The sequence below is a fragment of the Saccharomyces cerevisiae genome, chromosome XI (assembly GCF_000146045.2).
Source record: "Saccharomyces cerevisiae S288C chromosome XI, complete sequence".
Lineage (NCBI taxonomy): Eukaryota > Fungi > Ascomycota > Saccharomycetes > Saccharomycetales > Saccharomycetaceae > Saccharomyces > Saccharomyces cerevisiae.
The window spans coordinates 565,148-582,252 of record NC_001143.9 but is presented as its reverse complement, the minus strand read 5'-3'; the positions used below and the strand labels follow the sequence as shown (position 1 = coordinate 582,252).

The following is a 17,105-nucleotide window of genomic DNA, read 5'->3' as shown; positions in this document are numbered from 1 at the left end:
AATTCTCGTAAGCACTGTAGTGATGGTAAGAGCAGCGTTACCTAATTAACTACCTTTATACAAGAAATGGAAAAGGGTTGAGAGGGGTTGGACGCTAAGACAAATAAATAGGGGTGTGAAATTTCAAGAGCTGACTAATATCTTAGTAACGGAGAACAACAGAGAACAGATGATAAAACTATATTGATACGTTCAAAAGGTCTTAGGACCGTCTGAAGAGGTGAAATAAAGATGGAAAAGTTTGCGTCACCAAGCCTTTTGCGTCGGTTTCCTCTGTAACACTTTTTAATTCAAAGTGTTAAAATCTCAACTGTATACCCTCTAATTTGCATAATAATGAAACTAAATGTAAAAAAAAAAAGGAAAGAAAATCACTCCATAATCAGGGTAATGAATCATTTTACAGTGTCATTTGCATGTTCATACACATACCCTTCTTGACAGAATGCAGGAAAAGCCTCAACTATTTATCGGACACATTCGCAAATGTCCATTGACGAGTAAAACGTTTCCGCGTCACTACATTCGTCACTACACAACTTTAAAATACCTTATTTTTTTAATTATGCGGAGTAAGTATCTTTGCAGAACTAGATGGTTGGATTGAGCAGTAGGCATCAGTGACTCGAATTGGTGCTCATTTTTATTTTAACGTACGATTTGTTCAGGCCTTGCTATGACAAGCTTCCTGACGAAATCATACTGCAAGATACATAGTCCCAGTCCATAAACTAGTAGAATGACAAAAAGAAACTCAGAACATACATAACACGATAGACAACGTATTCACGGTTTTGAACCCCACGTAGTATCCTTCTAAATGGCATTGCCTTTACCACATGAAAAACTAAGAGAAGAAAGCTCTCTGCACTAATCATTATAAACGACAGCGGACCCGGAAGCGAGTACCCGAATAGGCCGGGGAAGGAAAAGATAGAAAGGAATCTTTTTTTCTTCCCCCCGCTCTTTTTTTTTATGCTTTTTGGGGTTTTTCCGGCAACTTTCAACAGAAATGCCGTAGCCGGAAAAACCGAAAGCGGGGGACAGTGAAGCGTGAGAGGGGCGAGACAGGGGGAACTTGAATGGGGTATTTTGCTTTTGCTGCATTTTTTCCGCTGGTACCTCTATCTTTAGGCGACCGGAAAAATTCATTTTCTCATCTTTTTTTTTTTTTCGTTTCCGACTCGATACTCTTTACAAAGAAACCCCCGCGGGGAAATGTTAGATTTGAGCTTTTTCCGCCAGGAAAAGAAAAAACCTGGGGACATTAATCTTGTTTTTTCTTTCTTCTTTTGTCTTCCCTTGGATGACTGCAGAAAAAGTACAGTTACCGGGTCTTAGCAAAAACAAACATATATATATATATATATGAAAGCGTATGGTCAACACGGTTTTATAGGTTTTACTTTTTGCATTCAGTTCAACTTTGGCCCTTTCTCTTATCGCATTCAGATACTACACACAAGTGTTCATACACACACAAATAGATACATATACAGAAAATGACTAGTTTGGACGATACAATAATTTCGTACCAGAATATAATGTTACTGGATAACATGACCAACTACAACAAGCCTGCGATTGACTATTTCCATCATGAATTTAATGATGCAAGCTTGGAAATATCGGCTTCATGGACACTACTATTGAAGATGCGCAAACATAAACTACTTCGATTACCAAGTTGCTCTTCAGAGGACGTGCTAGATTACAACATGTACCTCGTTAGGCTACATCATTGCCTCTGGAGGCGTTGGTCCATAAATCACTATGGTTTACAGAACTCCAAATCCAATCCACTGTCCATCAACTGGAACAAAGAAACCGATGTAACGGTGTTGTACGGTCCAGATTTGACTAACATAGATAGTAATGAAAACGAAATATCGCCGGTCCAGAACCAAATTGACCAGAAACAAACAAAAAATCTAAAATCTGCTTTAAAGAAAAATACGGAATGCTGGGTAACCGAGGAGGTGGATGAGATTAACGCTTCTATAGAGAGCAATGACAACGCTTTGGTGAAATTAGAAGACATTTCATGCCCATCGTCTGTTGATTCTCACACGTCTTCCATTTTCGACCAGCATTCTACATGCACTAAAATTTCCTCCATAGATGAAGATTCTGAAGACCTTATGAACGAAAAGAAGGAACAATTCCCCAGGAAGTTGAAGTTTAACCAAGCCGTGATGAAGAGGGAGATCGACTCAAAGGGGACTATCCGCGAATCCCTCATCAACATAAACGATATCCAACATTCCCGCCACCATCGCCGTCACCATCGTCGCCATCATCACCATCACCATCAAAATAGTTCTCATTCTGATGAAACAATAAAAGAAGCTCATTATGAGTTCAGCAACTATACATTTGGCACTATGGAAGAAGACATTTTTTATAGGAACCAGGTTGTTTTTTAAAGGAGAGTTTGCTCTCTTCTGCATTTCCACATACACATTTGATGTTAATTTACATACGAGTATACTCTCGTACACAACATATATATATATATATATGTAATATATTCATAGCACTTACTTATTAATGAAGGCCATAAGCCAAACAACATCTCACCATTTTTCTTCAGGGTTTTCTTTAAACCTTAGGTAATCCTCTTTGTTGAAAAGCGAAATTTCGGTTTCATTCTCAATGCCATACTCGAACAGCTTTTTTTTGTCATTCTCTATGTCTAAAGTCCAGTCGTCATCGTGGTCAAAATTGATCACGAGATTAACCGTCTTGGAACCATGTGCGTGCGTGTATATCTTTAAAGTATCAAACTTAACATTACGGAATGGTCTGAATGAACCTTCATTTTGAATTTTGTTCAAAACGTCATTGAACAGGTCCTTTGCAGTTTTATCAGCAAGATCGTAATCGTGCAGCACTATGTTCTTGACGTTTCTATATGGGAAAGATTTTATTACTCGGATTGTAATAACGGAGTTCTTTAGTGGTCTGGCATTTGAGGTTAATGGCTCTTCCAAGTCATAATCATGAAAGGTTGTTGACATTTTCAGCCTTTTAGTTGAATTCATGAAATAATGCAACCAAACAAGAAAAAATTTGGGGGAGGTAGTCTACGCATTTCAGTTCTAACTTCCTTCCTTTTCTTTCACTATTAATTGAAACTTATTTTCATTTTTTTTCTTTAGCATTGAACGCCGAATCTAAAAAAGTAAAGAACTCCTCATAGGGGGCTCGAACCCCTGACATTTCGGTATCCTTGCTTAAGCAAATGCGCTTAAAAGCCGAACGCTCTACCAACTGAGCTAACAAGGATGAGTTCTTCGGAGGGCTAACTCATATAAATAACTAATAAAGGCGAAATAGTGGTCACCACCATCACACTACACCCATATCAACGACAAGAGTTTAATTTGACCGTGGAAATTTATTACTGCTGATTTGGGTTCTATGATAAATCCTCGTAACGTAGAGACTATGTTTTTATATGCGCATTAAGTGCCGGAAAACGTGAGAAATAGGCTTTCCGGAGCATCAAACCTGAGGTTTCATAAATTGTGTTCGTGAAGGATGCATTCCAGAGGGCCATCCATCCAGCATAAAAAGAGATCTACAAAGCAATTATGTGGTTTCGCCATTATCCGTAGGATGACCTAAAAAATGGTAATGATTCACGTGATCTAGAAACTTTAACGTGTTATATCATTCAAGGCGTAACTTATACGCGCGGGGTACCCTATCATATCTAACACACGTACCCTGGGTTAATGCCATGATCGTCTTTGATGTATCTCTAATGATCATTATTATTTTTTCTTTTGCTTTTAACATGAGTCAAAGCAATATTCTTATGTTATATAACTCACCCCATGTGCTCGTGGGCAGTGACGCACGCAACTTTTTCTCTTGCAAAAAATGGCATCGATGCTTTTCTGGGGAGGTGATATTAGAGGAGAAGAAGTCACAGAGTGCTCTTGGATCACGATCCCTCACTTGTACTTGTCCACTTATCAGCGCCGTCCAGTTACATTTGGAGAGATCTTTTTTTAGCCTGGCCTTCTTTGCTGTCATACTACTTTATATTCCGGGATAAAATATAAAGAAATATTAGTTAGGAAAAAATTAATAGGGAAGAAAGATCTAGAAGCAAACAGCAATGACTGCCGTCGCCTCTACTAGCGGGAAGCAAGATGCTGACCATAACCAGTCTATAGAGTGTCCAAGGTTTTCGCGTGGACAGAAAGAGATTTTGTTGGACCATGAGGATGCGAAGGGGAAGGATTCAATAATCAACTCCCCCGTGTCAGGGAGGCAATCAATAAGCCCTACTTTGTCGAATGCTACTACCACGACTACGAAATCTATTATGAATGCCACCGGCACCTCCGGCGCAGTAGTAAGTAATACTCCGGAGCCTGGTTTGAAGAGAGTCCCCGCCGTCACTTTCAGTGATCTAAAGCAACAGCAAAAGCAGGATAGTCTGACTCAGCTGAAGAACGACTCAGAAAGGACCAAGTCTCCAAATAGTAATCCTGCTCCTGTCTCAAATTCCATTCCTGGCAATCATGCAGTTATACCGAACCACACCAACACTTCAAGAACAACGCAATTATCTGGGTCTCCACTCGTCAACGAAATGAAAGATTATGATCCTAAGAAAAAAGACAGTGCTCTTAAAATAGTTGATACCATGAAGCCTGACAAAATCATGGCCACTTCAACGCCAATAAGTAGAGAAAATAATAAGGTAACCGCCAAAGCCCCCACCAGTATTACACTTCGAAAGGAAGATGCACAAGATCAAGCTAACAATGTTTCAGGCCAAATTAATGTGCGTTCTACCCCGGAAGAAACGCCAGTGAAGCAGTCCGTCATTCCTTCCATCATCCCCAAAAGAGAGAACTCCAAGAATTTGGATCCCAGACTACCTCAAGATGATGGAAAATTGCACGTGTTGTTTGGCGCTACAGGTTCGTTATCGGTATTTAAGATCAAGCCAATGATTAAAAAACTAGAAGAAATATATGGACGTGATAGAATAAGCATTCAAGTTATCCTCACTCAATCAGCAACACAGTTTTTCGAACAAAGATATACCAAGAAAATTATCAAATCTTCAGAAAAACTAAATAAAATGTCGCAGTACGAATCCACTCCGGCAACTCCAGTGACACCAACACCAGGACAATGCAACATGGCTCAAGTAGTCGAGTTACCCCCACATATTCAACTATGGACCGACCAAGATGAATGGGACGCATGGAAACAACGAACTGATCCTGTACTTCATATAGAACTACGTCGCTGGGCGGATATACTGGTAGTAGCTCCATTAACTGCAAACACATTATCAAAAATTGCTTTGGGCCTGTGCGACAATCTTCTGACAAGTGTCATTAGAGCTTGGAATCCGAGTTATCCCATTCTTTTGGCACCTTCTATGGTGAGTAGCACTTTTAATTCTATGATGACAAAGAAGCAACTACAAACGATAAAGGAGGAAATGTCCTGGGTCACTGTTTTCAAGCCGTCTGAGAAAGTTATGGATATAAATGGTGATATTGGTCTCGGGGGTATGATGGACTGGAATGAGATTGTTAACAAAATCGTTATGAAATTGGGTGGGTACCCAAAAAATAACGAGGAAGAGGACGATGATGAGGATGAGGAAGAAGACGACGACGAAGAAGAAGATACAGAAGATAAGAACGAAAACAACAACGATGATGATGACGATGACGACGATGACGACGACGACGACGACGACGACGACGACGACGACGACGATGATGACGAGGACGAGGACGAAGCAGAAACCCCAGGTATAATAGATAAGCATCAATAAATAGTCTATGAATTACAAATACACTAAACACATTCTACTTATTTGTGTTTTGTAATTTCTGGAAAAATACTCATTAGGCAAATTCACGCAGCATATTTACAAAATGTCACAAATTTTTTTCCTTTTTTACTTGCAGTAGGTATGTAATGCCATACTAGCGTACATAGAGCTCTTCATATAAACCGCTATTTATTACTAATTTTAATAATTCAGTAATTCATTAAATACATTCATTACTTTCTGGGTAAATATCTATTCGTTTCTCATTTTTCTTTTTTTGACATATCCCGGTACCGGAATAAGTCCGATACTATTCAAAAGCTTCTGGAAAAAAAAAATAAAAAAAAGAAATGATTAGTAATCATTTAATTTCATGACATATTAAAAAGGTATTCTAAGCAGAAGTCTTTCATCACATTTGATCTAAGCATATACACTGTAAGTGAAGGTATCGATGTCACAATACAAAACTGGTTTACTTTTAATACATCCGGCGGTGACTACAACGCCAGAGCTAGTAGAGAACACTAAGGCTCAAGCTGCATCAAAGAAAGTCAAGTTCGTGGACCAGTTTTTAATCAATAAACTAAATGATGGGTCCATAACTTTGGAAAACGCAAAATATGAAACAGTACACTATTTGACGCCAGAAGCCCAGACTGATATTAAGTTTCCGAAAAAGTTAATTTCTGTCTTAGCTGACTCATTGAAACCAAACGGCTCACTAATTGGTTTAAGTGATATTTATAAAGTAGATGCATTAATCAATGGGTTTGAAATAATTAACGAACCAGATTATTGCTGGATTAAAATGGATTCCTCTAAACTAAACCAAACTGTTTCTATACCACTGAAAAAAAAGAAAACGAACAATACTAAGCTACAGAGTGGTAGTAAGCTACCAACTTTTAAAAAAGCTAGTTCTTCAACCTCTAATTTACCCTCATTCAAAAAAGCAGATCACAGTAGGCAACCTATAGTTAAGGAAACAGACAGCTTCAAACCACCTAGTTTCAAAATGACCACTGAACCAAAAGTCTACCGAGTCGTAGACGACCTGATTGAGGATAGCGATGATGATGATTTCTCTAGTGACTCTTCCAAAGCCCAATATTTTGATCAAGTGGATACCAGCGATGATTCCATTGAAGAAGAAGAATTAATCGACGAGGATGGTTCTGGTAAGTCAATGATTACTATGATTACATGCGGTAAATCCAAAACTAAGAAGAAGAAGGCTTGTAAAGATTGCACCTGTGGTATGAAAGAACAGGAAGAAAATGAAATAAACGATATAAGATCTCAACAAGATAAAGTTGTCAAATTTACAGAAGACGAGTTGACCGAGATTGATTTCACTATCGATGGGAAGAAAGTTGGCGGCTGTGGTTCTTGTTCTCTAGGGGATGCCTTTAGATGTAGTGGTTGTCCCTACTTGGGTCTTCCTGCTTTCAAGCCTGGTCAACCTATCAATTTGGACAGCATTTCAGATGACTTGTAAACCCTGCACATTCGTTTCAGTAAATGACGTCAATTGGTCTACTTTGGTGAAGGTGAATTTTTTTAGATGCATTGATCGATTGACTTTGGTAGGTTACTAATTTTACCAAAAAGAGTTGGTAGTTTTTATTTTTTTAAATAGAAGAAAACAGGTACTCATTATACCGTGATTACCAATTTCCCAACCCATTATTTAACCCGTTATGTATATTGCATATATTTTGTAAAAGCGTTTAAGCTATTAATAAATCTATCATAACAGTACAGCTCAAAGGCAGGAAAAGATATTCCATAGTAGTCTTTCATGCGTACTTTTCTAACGTTTTAGTAACCGCATCAAATACATCATTCACGATCAAGGTAGGCTTACATTCCTTTAAGTCATCACCTTCGTTATACACACCTGTCTTCACCAAACAACTGTTCCAACCGTAATTTTGAGCTCCAATGATGTCACTTGCAGGATTATCACCTACCATAAAAACCGCATGGAATGGAGAAGTTGAAGGTTTCGTGCCTAAGAGTGGCAGTTTTTGCTTCACAGATTGGCCTATTTTCCCGCTTAGTCTTTTTTCCCAATCAATGAGAACATGATGAGCGAAATCATAAGTCAACTTTGTAGGCTTACCCAAAGTATAATCTTGCAAGGGTTCACCATTTAACTCGAGATAAAGCCTTCTAACTAGTAAGCGGAAGGCACCTTGTCCAAATCTATTCAATTTATAAGGATTGGCCCACAGTAAATCCTGGTTCGAAAAGTAAATGGGGATGGAAGGTTTGCCACTCTTTTCGTTTCTCAAGGTATTTAACATCCCATTTTCGCTGTTGATTGCATCTGAGATGATTTGTATATCGGCAGCCCAATCATGAGGATCGTTAAATACCAAGACGGCATCGAATTTCTTAGTGGTTAAATCTGGAATATCCCTTGAGTACTCCATCACTTGTTCATCAGATAGCCCACTAAATGGTGCAATGTCCCTATTGTATCTTACAATATCCGTTTGGTGAACAACATCTTGAAATCCGTAGCCTTCTGCAACGCCTCTCACGGAAGGTGTACCAACGGCCAAGATCCTTGAATATTTGTTAACAAGGGACTTGTAAGGAGTATGACTTTGAATAATTTGCAAGGGTGATACATCAACGTCCAATTTACTCGAGATAAACTCTGTCCGTGCCCTTTCAGAGAACCCTCCACCATTAGTGAGTAAAATATATGGAATTTTATTTCGGTTCAACAGCTTCAATGCGTCGCTGGCACCAGCAATTGGCTTTTTGCCCCTGAACAACACACCATCAATATCGAATGCAAAAGCAATCTTTTTACTTGTTGTTTGGAAAAACCGTTTGCCAATCATTCTCGCTGCTCTTTTGGCTTGCCAATATTTTGACGACTTGGTTGAAGGACCTTTTCGGGCCTCGGATACGTCCTTTTTGCTCAATATCCAGTGTTGATGAATCTAGAACATAATGCATACACGATTAACCTTAAAACTTTAACGTCAGCGTTTGAATGATATCTTGTCTTTATATACATATTAGTATAACTTAAATAGACTATCTACATCAACCTCAAATTCTCTAAAACCTTCATCAATGACAAATTTTCTTGATTCGTCAAAATTTATCAGATCTTTTTCAACCAATGCATTCACAGCCTTGCCTACAACCAAGACACCGGGGGGCCTTGAACCAATCTCCTCCACGACTTCTGGTACCCATTTAAGAAGAGTTCTAGTAACACGCTGGTCAGGGCACGATCCTCTCTCGACAATTGCAGCGGGGACATCACCATCCCAGCCATGCTTCAATAATCCCGTGATCAGAACGTTGGCGCGATGCAGTGCCATTAGAAAGACGGTGGTTCTGCTTTCAACAAATTCAGGAATTATAGGCAGAGCGCCCTTTCTCCCAGTCCCAGTACATATGAGCACTTGGTCTGCTATATCACGTTGAGTAGCGGGTATCTGAGCCAATACAGTACAAGCTAGGGATGAGCTTATGCCCGGTAAAACCACAGGAATATATCCGTGATCTTTGAAGAAATTAAATTCCTCGCCACCACGGCCAAAAATATACGGATCACCTTGCTTCAAACGGACTACTTTCAATCCATTATCCAACGATTCTAAACCTTTAGCTAGTAATTCCTGTTGTGCTCGTTCTGCATTACCGGGAAATTTTTTGGCTATGAAGGTTTCAGTTTTTGGAGGTATTAAATCTAAAATGGCTTGCGGTACCAGTTTATCTGCCAGTATTATATCTGCAGACTTTATTTCTTGTAATGCACCTATCGTTAGCATAGATACCGAGCCTGGACCACTTCCGACTAAAGAAATCTTCCCTAGTTTTTTAGGTCCCTCCTCTTTTTTCACTTCCGATAATTGTAGTTGTTTTGTACCGTTTTCAATATTTTCATCGGTAGGAGGTACTACACCCTCTGTGACAGTTTCCTGCTTTGTCTTTTTATTTGGAGAAGATGAAGTCTCGAAATCTTCCAACTTGATGTCACTCAGCTTGTTCATCGGGTAATACTCCATTATCTGAGATAACCATCTGGTTCTCTTAAGTCTCTGTTCTCTACTGGTCATTTCAAATTCACGAATTAGCTTATTAAACTTATGGCTCTCCCAACCGTCCTCATCTAAGCCGTAGCCAAATCCAGGTAATGACATGTCAGTCTGGTAGTACTTTTCCTCTAACAAGGCCTTATGGTCTTCGTTTATAATACGGTCTTTCAAATACCCCATGTTTATCACCACCTCAGATATGTTTGGAGGTAAGTGTGATATTATATCTCTTTTTATCCTGTTTGCCAAGATGTATCCATTCCCATTCGTAGTAACTGAGATTTGTAAACCACTTCCTTTTGGGTCGACCCACGTAGGAATCATATTGAAGGTAGAAAACTCTGGTTTGTGGAATGTATTTATGGGAATTCTCAGTTTTTGGCATTGCCAAAAGATCTCCTCGCATAGGCGACTTTGTGTTATGGGTAGATCTACGAATACTCTATCCACTACCTTGCATACCAGAACTCTCCCCAAAGTAGTTAAATCAGATAACCTAAACTCCCTTTCTACTATTTCGAACTTTGCAAACTTACCAAATTCCAATTGTAATTGTTTAGTATGGCTTGGTGACGAGGGATTCACTACTATGGGATTACCACCAGCATTCAAAATGGAGTGGATTCTATTCTTACAAACGCTTACTGAGTCCGTGGACCCTGTACCAATAAGCAAATGAACCTGATCAGTAGCAAAACCAGCAGTAATCAAGGGCAGTGATGAAGGCAATGTCACTAAGTCTCGTACCATTCTTTTGAAATTTTCTTAGTTTATTTATCACTCTATCCGTGCTTTTTTTAATTGGGATGGAATATCTGAGCAATTCTAAATGAAGCCTACAACTTTGCAGAAACACATAAGTAAATTATATATATATATCATTTTTTTGACTTAAGCATACTCGACTTTTGTAGCGAGTTTATTAGCGATGATTCACATAGTGAAGCAAATTTCATTATGAGTCCGTTCACAGTTTATTATGAGAGCCTTTTTTCACCACAATTTGTAATGTCACGTGCATAATGGCATTTCTAGAAAGAGAAAAACGTATAAAATGATTCAAGTTTGACGTATCGTATATAAAAAGGTCGAGAAACCAATAACGAAAATAGAAAATGATATCTTTACTGTTGCTGTAGTTGTGATTTCTACAGTTGCGAGCAAATATGTTGGACTCAGAGAACGAGGATTGTACATCTTGGATATAAATAGATAAATAAGCGCTATTCTATGCACCTTGACAGCAGGAGCCAAAAATTTGAAAACTTGCGAAACTCCAAGCCAAAGGTAAGGCCAACCTGAAAGTGTTACATGTTACCCGGTTTGGCCAACATTGAACTTAATATAATAATAACAGAGTAAGTGATCGTAGCTGTGATTACCCATAGCTATAGAGATGGGAATGCAGAGTAAAGCTTCAAGTGTTCATTGATAACCAAAACTGGGTCAAAAATGGTTTCTACCACGCAATCGAGGTCTTTGAAGGCCATGGGAGAAGAGATCTGGAAAAATAAAACAGAAAAAATTAATACAGAATTATTTACGCTAACATATGGGTCCATAGTGGCACAATTGTGCCAAGATTATGAACGGGACTTTAACAAAGTGAATGATCATTTGTATAGCATGGGATATAATATTGGGTGTAGACTTATTGAGGATTTCTTGGCTAGAACGGCATTGCCACGCTGTGAGAATTTAGTGAAGACAAGCGAAGTACTAAGTAAGTGTGCATTCAAAATATTTTTAAACATCACACCCAACATAACGAACTGGTCGCATAACAAGGATACTTTTTCATTGATTTTGGATGAAAACCCATTGGCTGACTTTGTGGAGTTACCCATGGACGCTATGAAATCGCTCTGGTATTCCAATATATTGTGTGGTGTTTTGAAAGGGTCACTTGAAATGGTGCAGCTGGATTGTGATGTCTGGTTTGTGTCGGATATCTTGAGAGGAGACTCTCAGACGGAGATCAAGGTTAAGTTAAATAGAATTTTAAAAGACGAAATACCGATCGGCGAAGATTAGTGGACATGTAAGCTTTTTTTTTTCGTGATTTTTGTTATTATTGGTGTCGTTATTTAGGTATACATTATTTTCCTACGTAGAAATGTTATCCTTAATGTTTTTGTTCAGTAGTTACTTTCATATTATATTATTTACAAACATTGTCAAATGCTTTTTTTTTTATTTTTCTATTTTTTGATCATTCTTTCTTTTCGTGTTCTCTTTTCTGTCTTACCAGCGAAGCAATCTTCGAAGATATATTTGTGTTGCGACTGTTTTCCTTATTTAGATCAGAACTTCGTGCGGTTTGTACTATGGCAGGATTTTTCTCATCAAATTCATCCTCATCCTCACTAGTTTCACCTTCACTTTTCCATTGACCTTGCTTTGCATCAGAAAAAATTGGAATATCGGTCAACGAGCCTCTTGAATTCACTCTTGATAGGGCGTTAGAAGCTAGCGAGCCAATAGAATGTATAGAAGAAGAGCGGCTTCTAGATTGTACACTCATACGACTTATAGAAGACTCTGCATCAGAAGAGACATCATAACCGTCTCTCTTAGAGAATATCTCAGTCGCTAATTTATCGTAATCAGGGAAAACCAAAGGTCCTAAATCGTTACAAACAGCAGTCAACTCTAGACTTAAATTCTTTCTTGTTGTTTGGATTTCTTCGATCTTCTTACCGGGGTAAACAATAGAAACAAAAAGTGGTCTTAAAGATTTGAAAAGGTCAACACCGATTTCACCGGTCTTTAAAGAGGAATACGTGGTGAAAACCAATAACGCATAAAAATAGACAAATTGTATGAATGCGTTATTGGAAGGAACCCAGATGCGACAATAGTGTTGTTTTCTTGCCAAAATAATCAACAAGATCGAGTAAGTAACGTATAAAATTGGTGCCAATATTAACGCCACGATAAGTTTCCATGTGGCCAACAAATCGGTACCCTTAATTTTAACCAATGATTTCTTTAAACCCTCTTTGGCCTTCTTTTCTGAGTATACGCGACAAATAATGAAAATTGGAGTGAAGAGAATAGAACCCGGTAACGATAGTATAGCAAAGACAGAAAATTTAATCAATCGAACGATCAAAGTTACAAAGCACCTCAATGCTTCTAATTTGGTAGTTTTTAATTGCATCACCTGATGGTCTTTTAAACCCACTGAATCTAATTTCCTGTTGTAGTCATATACCAGTTTTTTTAAGTGAATAATTCTTGGATCATCTTTAAACTTGGAATAACCGAAAAGTAACCTTCTGTTGATTTCTACAATGGCAGGCAAAGGTAGCCTGACTTTTACCGGTTGATATAGTCTTCTGGCAGCCTGAATGACCATCAAAGTATCGTAATCTGGAGCATTTTCGGTAACAGAAAACAAAGAATTGGTGATCTTTTTTAGTAGTTTGGAAACGGTCTCACGTGGGGAGTCCTTATACATTTCGCCATATTTCCCATCCACCACTATAGGTTCGCCGTATTCTAAAACAGCTCTAGATCTGAATTTATTTCTGTGGAAATAATGCAAACCACAGGGTACAACAGCAACTTTCATGGTAGGATCAGCGGCTACTGCGCCCAGAGCCATAATGGCAACACCTGCCTTGATGGGTAGTAACGAAGGACGGTCATGAGAACCACCCTCGGGGAAAATACCTACACAGCCCTTCGTATGCAAGTGATCAAAAACACTCTGGAAAGTTTCCGTATTGTCGATTTTCTCTGCATATTTAAAATTAGTACCATTAGTCAAGAGCTCCACCACTTTTGATTTCGATGTTCTGAATGGAGAGGACAAGATTATCGTTTCATCATCCGGGATTTCCTTGATTTGAGCATTACTTAAGTAGTCGGGCAATCCAAGCAAGGACTTGGCAGAAAACCTTTTCGTAAAGTTCACTGGTGTAGTCTGTGGGTTCTTGGAGCGGCCCTTGATGATTTCCGGGTGGTTCTTCAAGTCCGGAGCGTAAATCTCAAGATTCTCATCCACTGGCTTCAAGTTGTCCTGAATTCTAGGCACGGGAATACCGCCCATTGCGTGACCAAAGAAAGAGATAAATCTTTTCTTAAAACTCGACTCAGCAGTAACAAAACAAGGCATTCTGGATCGGGACTTTCCCGCTGATGTCTTCAGCAAACGGGTTTGCGACATTACCAAAGCCGGGTCGATGAACTGATTTGCATGAGGGGCACACACAAGGATGGTTGGCACCCCAACTTCGGGAACGTTATATGCACCACGTACCTTAATTTCTCTGAAGAAAATAGTGAACAAAATATTAAACAGAAATACAGACACATCATACAGCCATGTATGTATATTGTATACGAATCCATTGTATGAATTTTTGTACCGTCGGGACGCTTGAGGTACATGAGGAATAGGTTTGGCAGCGTTATGATCGGCAGCGGGAGCAGACATAAAGGAAAGGGAGCAATAACTGATCGATTAATCGGCTTTATTAGATGTGAAAGTAGAATTTTGCTCTAGCGACGAAGCACGAAAAGACACTATCTTATACTCAAGCTGCCACTTCTTCAGGGTCTCTCCTCTTTTCTCTCCCCTCTTTATTACTCCTCTCAACCTTACAATCAAAGTGAGCCATTTACTTCGAAAATGCGGAGCAACGGCGGGTTACTGGTGTTCCAGCAAGAGCTGTAATAATTCAATATAACTAGTAAGAATAGCCAAGAAAGCCAAAAGACGAGCTTGGATCGATGCGAAAATGTGGTCGCTCCACACCAATTACTAGTTATCATTTAGCGCTGCCGTGTGGCGACTACACTTCAGCGACCTATGTAGCTTACATAATGTCGGGATGATTTCTCCCGCAGCTAGATCTCGCCAATGGAAATTCCAAAGCCAAAGAATATCCTGCTTTGTCAGGAATTTCGTAAACCATGGTCAGGCCCAGATTTGTAGTTTTCTTTACCAACGACAGCGATGAGTTATTTGGTCCTGAGTACTGAGTAATATGACTCTCTTGGCATCCAGGGGCCGGCCCAAGCCGGCTGTTACCAATTTAGGAAAGGACCCTGGAGCGAAAAGTACTTAAGCAGAGACTATTGTACACGCTCGCTAACTCAAGAACATGAATTTCGCATTCATGCAGACGCAAACACACACGTATATCTACAATTATGACTACTGCTGTTAGGCTTTTACCTTCACTGGGCAGAACCGCCCATAAGAGGTCTCTCTACCTGTTCTCCGCTGCTGCTGCTGCTGCTGCTGCTGCAACTTTTGCTTACTCGCAATCCCAAAAGAGATCATCGTCTTCTCCCGGGGGTGGTAGTAACCACGGATGGAACAACTGGGGGAAGGCAGCTGCTTTGGCTTCCACTACACCGCTCGTTCATGTCGCCTCTGTCGAAAAAGGGAGGTCATACGAGGACTTCCAAAAGGTGTACAATGCGATTGCACTCAAGCTGAGGGAAGATGACGAATATGACAACTATATAGGCTATGGGCCCGTATTAGTCCGTCTTGCTTGGCACACTTCAGGGACCTGGGACAAGCACGACAATACAGGCGGGTCATACGGTGGTACATACAGATTCAAAAAGGAGTTTAACGATCCATCCAATGCGGGCTTGCAGAATGGCTTCAAGTTCCTGGAGCCCATTCACAAAGAGTTTCCCTGGATCTCCTCGGGTGATCTGTTCAGTCTAGGGGGTGTCACTGCCGTGCAGGAAATGCAGGGTCCCAAGATTCCATGGAGATGTGGTAGAGTCGACACGCCAGAGGATACTACCCCTGACAACGGGAGACTGCCTGACGCTGATAAAGACGCTGACTATGTCAGAACATTTTTTCAAAGACTTAATATGAATGACAGAGAAGTAGTTGCTCTTATGGGGGCTCACGCTCTGGGCAAGACCCACTTGAAGAACTCTGGATACGAAGGGCCATGGGGAGCCGCTAACAACGTCTTTACCAATGAGTTTTACTTGAACTTGCTGAATGAAGACTGGAAATTGGAAAAGAACGACGCGAACAACGAACAGTGGGACTCTAAGAGCGGCTACATGATGCTGCCCACTGATTATTCTTTGATTCAGGATCCCAAGTACTTAAGCATTGTGAAAGAATACGCTAATGACCAGGACAAGTTCTTCAAGGATTTTTCCAAAGCTTTTGAAAAACTGTTGGAGAACGGTATCACTTTCCCTAAAGACGCGCCCAGTCCATTTATTTTCAAGACTTTAGAGGAACAAGGTTTATAGGTCACTGAGGAAAGATATTATTTATTGGTTATATTTCGTATTATTTATCTATTTATTATATTTATTATTATTTAGGCTTATGCTTTTTTCTGAATATCATCTAATACGTTTGTACGGTACGTCTATGAAAAATGGAAAGCCATACAATGGTATATCATAAGGGAAACTATGTTCAAAGAAGTGTTAAAAACATTCAGAAAACATTGTCCGCCTCTTCAAAATGTTTACCAGTGCCATTAGATTGTCATCGCAAAGACTGTTCGCTAGTCAACCTTCTGTCACCGCTGCGGCATTGCGCTCGACTGCTACAACCTTACCCTTAAGATCATATTCTCAGCCCGCATCCCTTCAAGACTCCAGTATCTTGACATGGTCTGATTTTTTCAAATTGAGGAAACAGCAGCGTAGAATCAATGTTGGTTCTTCGCTGTTTACTGCTCTTTTGGGCTGTAACGTTTCATGGGCTTACCTTTCCACAATGGAAATAGACCCGACTCAAATGCTATTCGGATTCGACCCATTAACTGTAATTTCAGCTGGGATAATAGCCTCTGGTGCACTAGGCTACTTGTTGGGTCCGATAGTTGGTTCGCAAGTTTTCAAACTTTCCCATAACCAACAATTGGCACAGTTCAACAACAAAAATAAAGAGTTTCTAAAACATATCATCAATAACAGGGTCGATGCCTCTTCTCAAAGTTTCAGTAATCCTGTTCCAGATTATTACGGTGAAAAGATAGGTTCCTTAAAGGAATATAAGCAATGGTTAAGAGATTGTCACGCTTACGCAAAGAAAGCCAAAGAATTTTTGTGATTGAACGTGTGATCTTTTCCTTCTTCTCAGACTCTGTATATATACATATATGAATAAAGTAGTGCGATATATAACGCTACTAAATAATTCGAATGAAATAGGGAGGAAGTGAAAGGTATGAATATTGTATATGTCCTATACGTCTCTTTTA

The 17,105-nt window shown here is 39.5% G+C and overlaps 11 protein-coding genes and 1 non-coding gene across 12 annotated transcripts, besides 1 other annotated feature; 7 read left to right on the top strand and 5 right to left on the bottom strand.

Moving 5' to 3' along the window:
• Positions 1-182: 182 nt before the first annotated feature.
• Positions 183-420: an origin of replication (ARS1118; Autonomously Replicating Sequence).
• A 1,082-nt stretch (positions 421-1,502) lies between these two features.
• On the top strand, positions 1,503-2,426 carry YKR075C (uncharacterized protein; the record flags this gene model as incomplete). The annotated part of the gene is made up of 1 exon (NM_001179865.1): positions 1,503-2,426. The coding sequence occupies one exon, from the start codon at positions 1,503-1,505 to the stop codon at positions 2,424-2,426; it is 924 nt and encodes a 307-aa protein (NP_013001.1).
• Positions 2,427-2,576: 150 nt separating this feature from the next.
• Positions 2,577-3,044, bottom strand: AIM29 (Aim29p; the record flags this gene model as incomplete). Its single annotated transcript, NM_001179864.3, has 1 exon — positions 2,577-3,044. One exon carries the CDS (start codon positions 3,042-3,044, stop codon positions 2,577-2,579), a length of 468 nt encoding a protein of 155 aa, NP_013000.3.
• A 148-nt stretch (positions 3,045-3,192) lies between these two features.
• YNCK0021W lies at positions 3,193-3,288 on the bottom strand. Its single transcript has 2 exons — positions 3,252-3,288; positions 3,193-3,228 (listed from the first exon to the last, which is right to left on the bottom strand). It is a non-coding gene; the product is annotated as a tRNA-Lys (tRNA).
• Positions 3,289-3,745: 457 nt separating this feature from the next.
• Positions 3,746-4,066, top strand: YKR073C (uncharacterized protein; the record flags this gene model as incomplete). The annotated part of the gene is made up of 1 exon (NM_001348852.1): positions 3,746-4,066. The coding sequence occupies one exon, from the start codon at positions 3,746-3,748 to the stop codon at positions 4,064-4,066; it is 321 nt and encodes a 106-aa protein (NP_001335792.1).
• A 63-nt stretch (positions 4,067-4,129) lies between these two features.
• Positions 4,130-5,818, top strand: SIS2 (phosphopantothenoylcysteine decarboxylase complex subunit SIS2; the record flags this gene model as incomplete). The annotated part of the gene is made up of 1 exon (NM_001179862.1): positions 4,130-5,818. One exon carries the CDS (start codon positions 4,130-4,132, stop codon positions 5,816-5,818), a length of 1,689 nt encoding a protein of 562 aa, NP_012998.1.
• A 454-nt stretch (positions 5,819-6,272) lies between these two features.
• On the top strand, positions 6,273-7,319 carry DRE2 (electron carrier DRE2; the record flags this gene model as incomplete). Its single annotated transcript, NM_001179861.3, has 1 exon — positions 6,273-7,319. One exon carries the CDS (start codon positions 6,273-6,275, stop codon positions 7,317-7,319), a length of 1,047 nt encoding a protein of 348 aa, NP_012997.3.
• Positions 7,320-7,620: 301 nt separating this feature from the next.
• On the bottom strand, positions 7,621-8,679 carry YKR070W (uncharacterized protein; the record flags this gene model as incomplete). The annotated part of the gene is made up of 1 exon (NM_001179860.1): positions 7,621-8,679. The coding sequence occupies one exon, from the start codon at positions 8,677-8,679 to the stop codon at positions 7,621-7,623; it is 1,059 nt and encodes a 352-aa protein (NP_012996.1).
• Positions 8,680-8,859: 180 nt separating this feature from the next.
• On the bottom strand, positions 8,860-10,641 carry MET1 (uroporphyrinogen-III C-methyltransferase; the record flags this gene model as incomplete). Its single annotated transcript, NM_001179859.3, has 1 exon — positions 8,860-10,641. One exon carries the CDS (start codon positions 10,639-10,641, stop codon positions 8,860-8,862), a length of 1,782 nt encoding a protein of 593 aa, NP_012995.3.
• A 702-nt stretch (positions 10,642-11,343) lies between these two features.
• BET3 (TRAPP complex core subunit BET3) lies at positions 11,344-11,925 on the top strand (the record flags this gene model as incomplete). The annotated part of the gene is made up of 1 exon (NM_001179858.1): positions 11,344-11,925. The coding sequence occupies one exon, from the start codon at positions 11,344-11,346 to the stop codon at positions 11,923-11,925; it is 582 nt and encodes a 193-aa protein (NP_012994.1).
• Positions 11,926-12,103: 178 nt separating this feature from the next.
• On the bottom strand, positions 12,104-14,335 carry GPT2 (bifunctional glycerol-3-phosphate/glycerone-phosphate O-acyltransferase GPT2; the record flags this gene model as incomplete). Its single annotated transcript, NM_001179857.3, has 1 exon — positions 12,104-14,335. The coding sequence occupies one exon, from the start codon at positions 14,333-14,335 to the stop codon at positions 12,104-12,106; it is 2,232 nt and encodes a 743-aa protein (NP_012993.3).
• A 719-nt stretch (positions 14,336-15,054) lies between these two features.
• Positions 15,055-16,140, top strand: CCP1 (cytochrome-c peroxidase; the record flags this gene model as incomplete). The annotated part of the gene is made up of 1 exon (NM_001179856.1): positions 15,055-16,140. The coding sequence occupies one exon, from the start codon at positions 15,055-15,057 to the stop codon at positions 16,138-16,140; it is 1,086 nt and encodes a 361-aa protein (NP_012992.1).
• Positions 16,141-16,360: 220 nt separating this feature from the next.
• On the top strand, positions 16,361-16,954 carry PAM17 (Pam17p; the record flags this gene model as incomplete). Its single annotated transcript, NM_001179855.3, has 1 exon — positions 16,361-16,954. The coding sequence occupies one exon, from the start codon at positions 16,361-16,363 to the stop codon at positions 16,952-16,954; it is 594 nt and encodes a 197-aa protein (NP_012991.3).
• Positions 16,955-17,105: the final 151 nt, after the last annotated feature.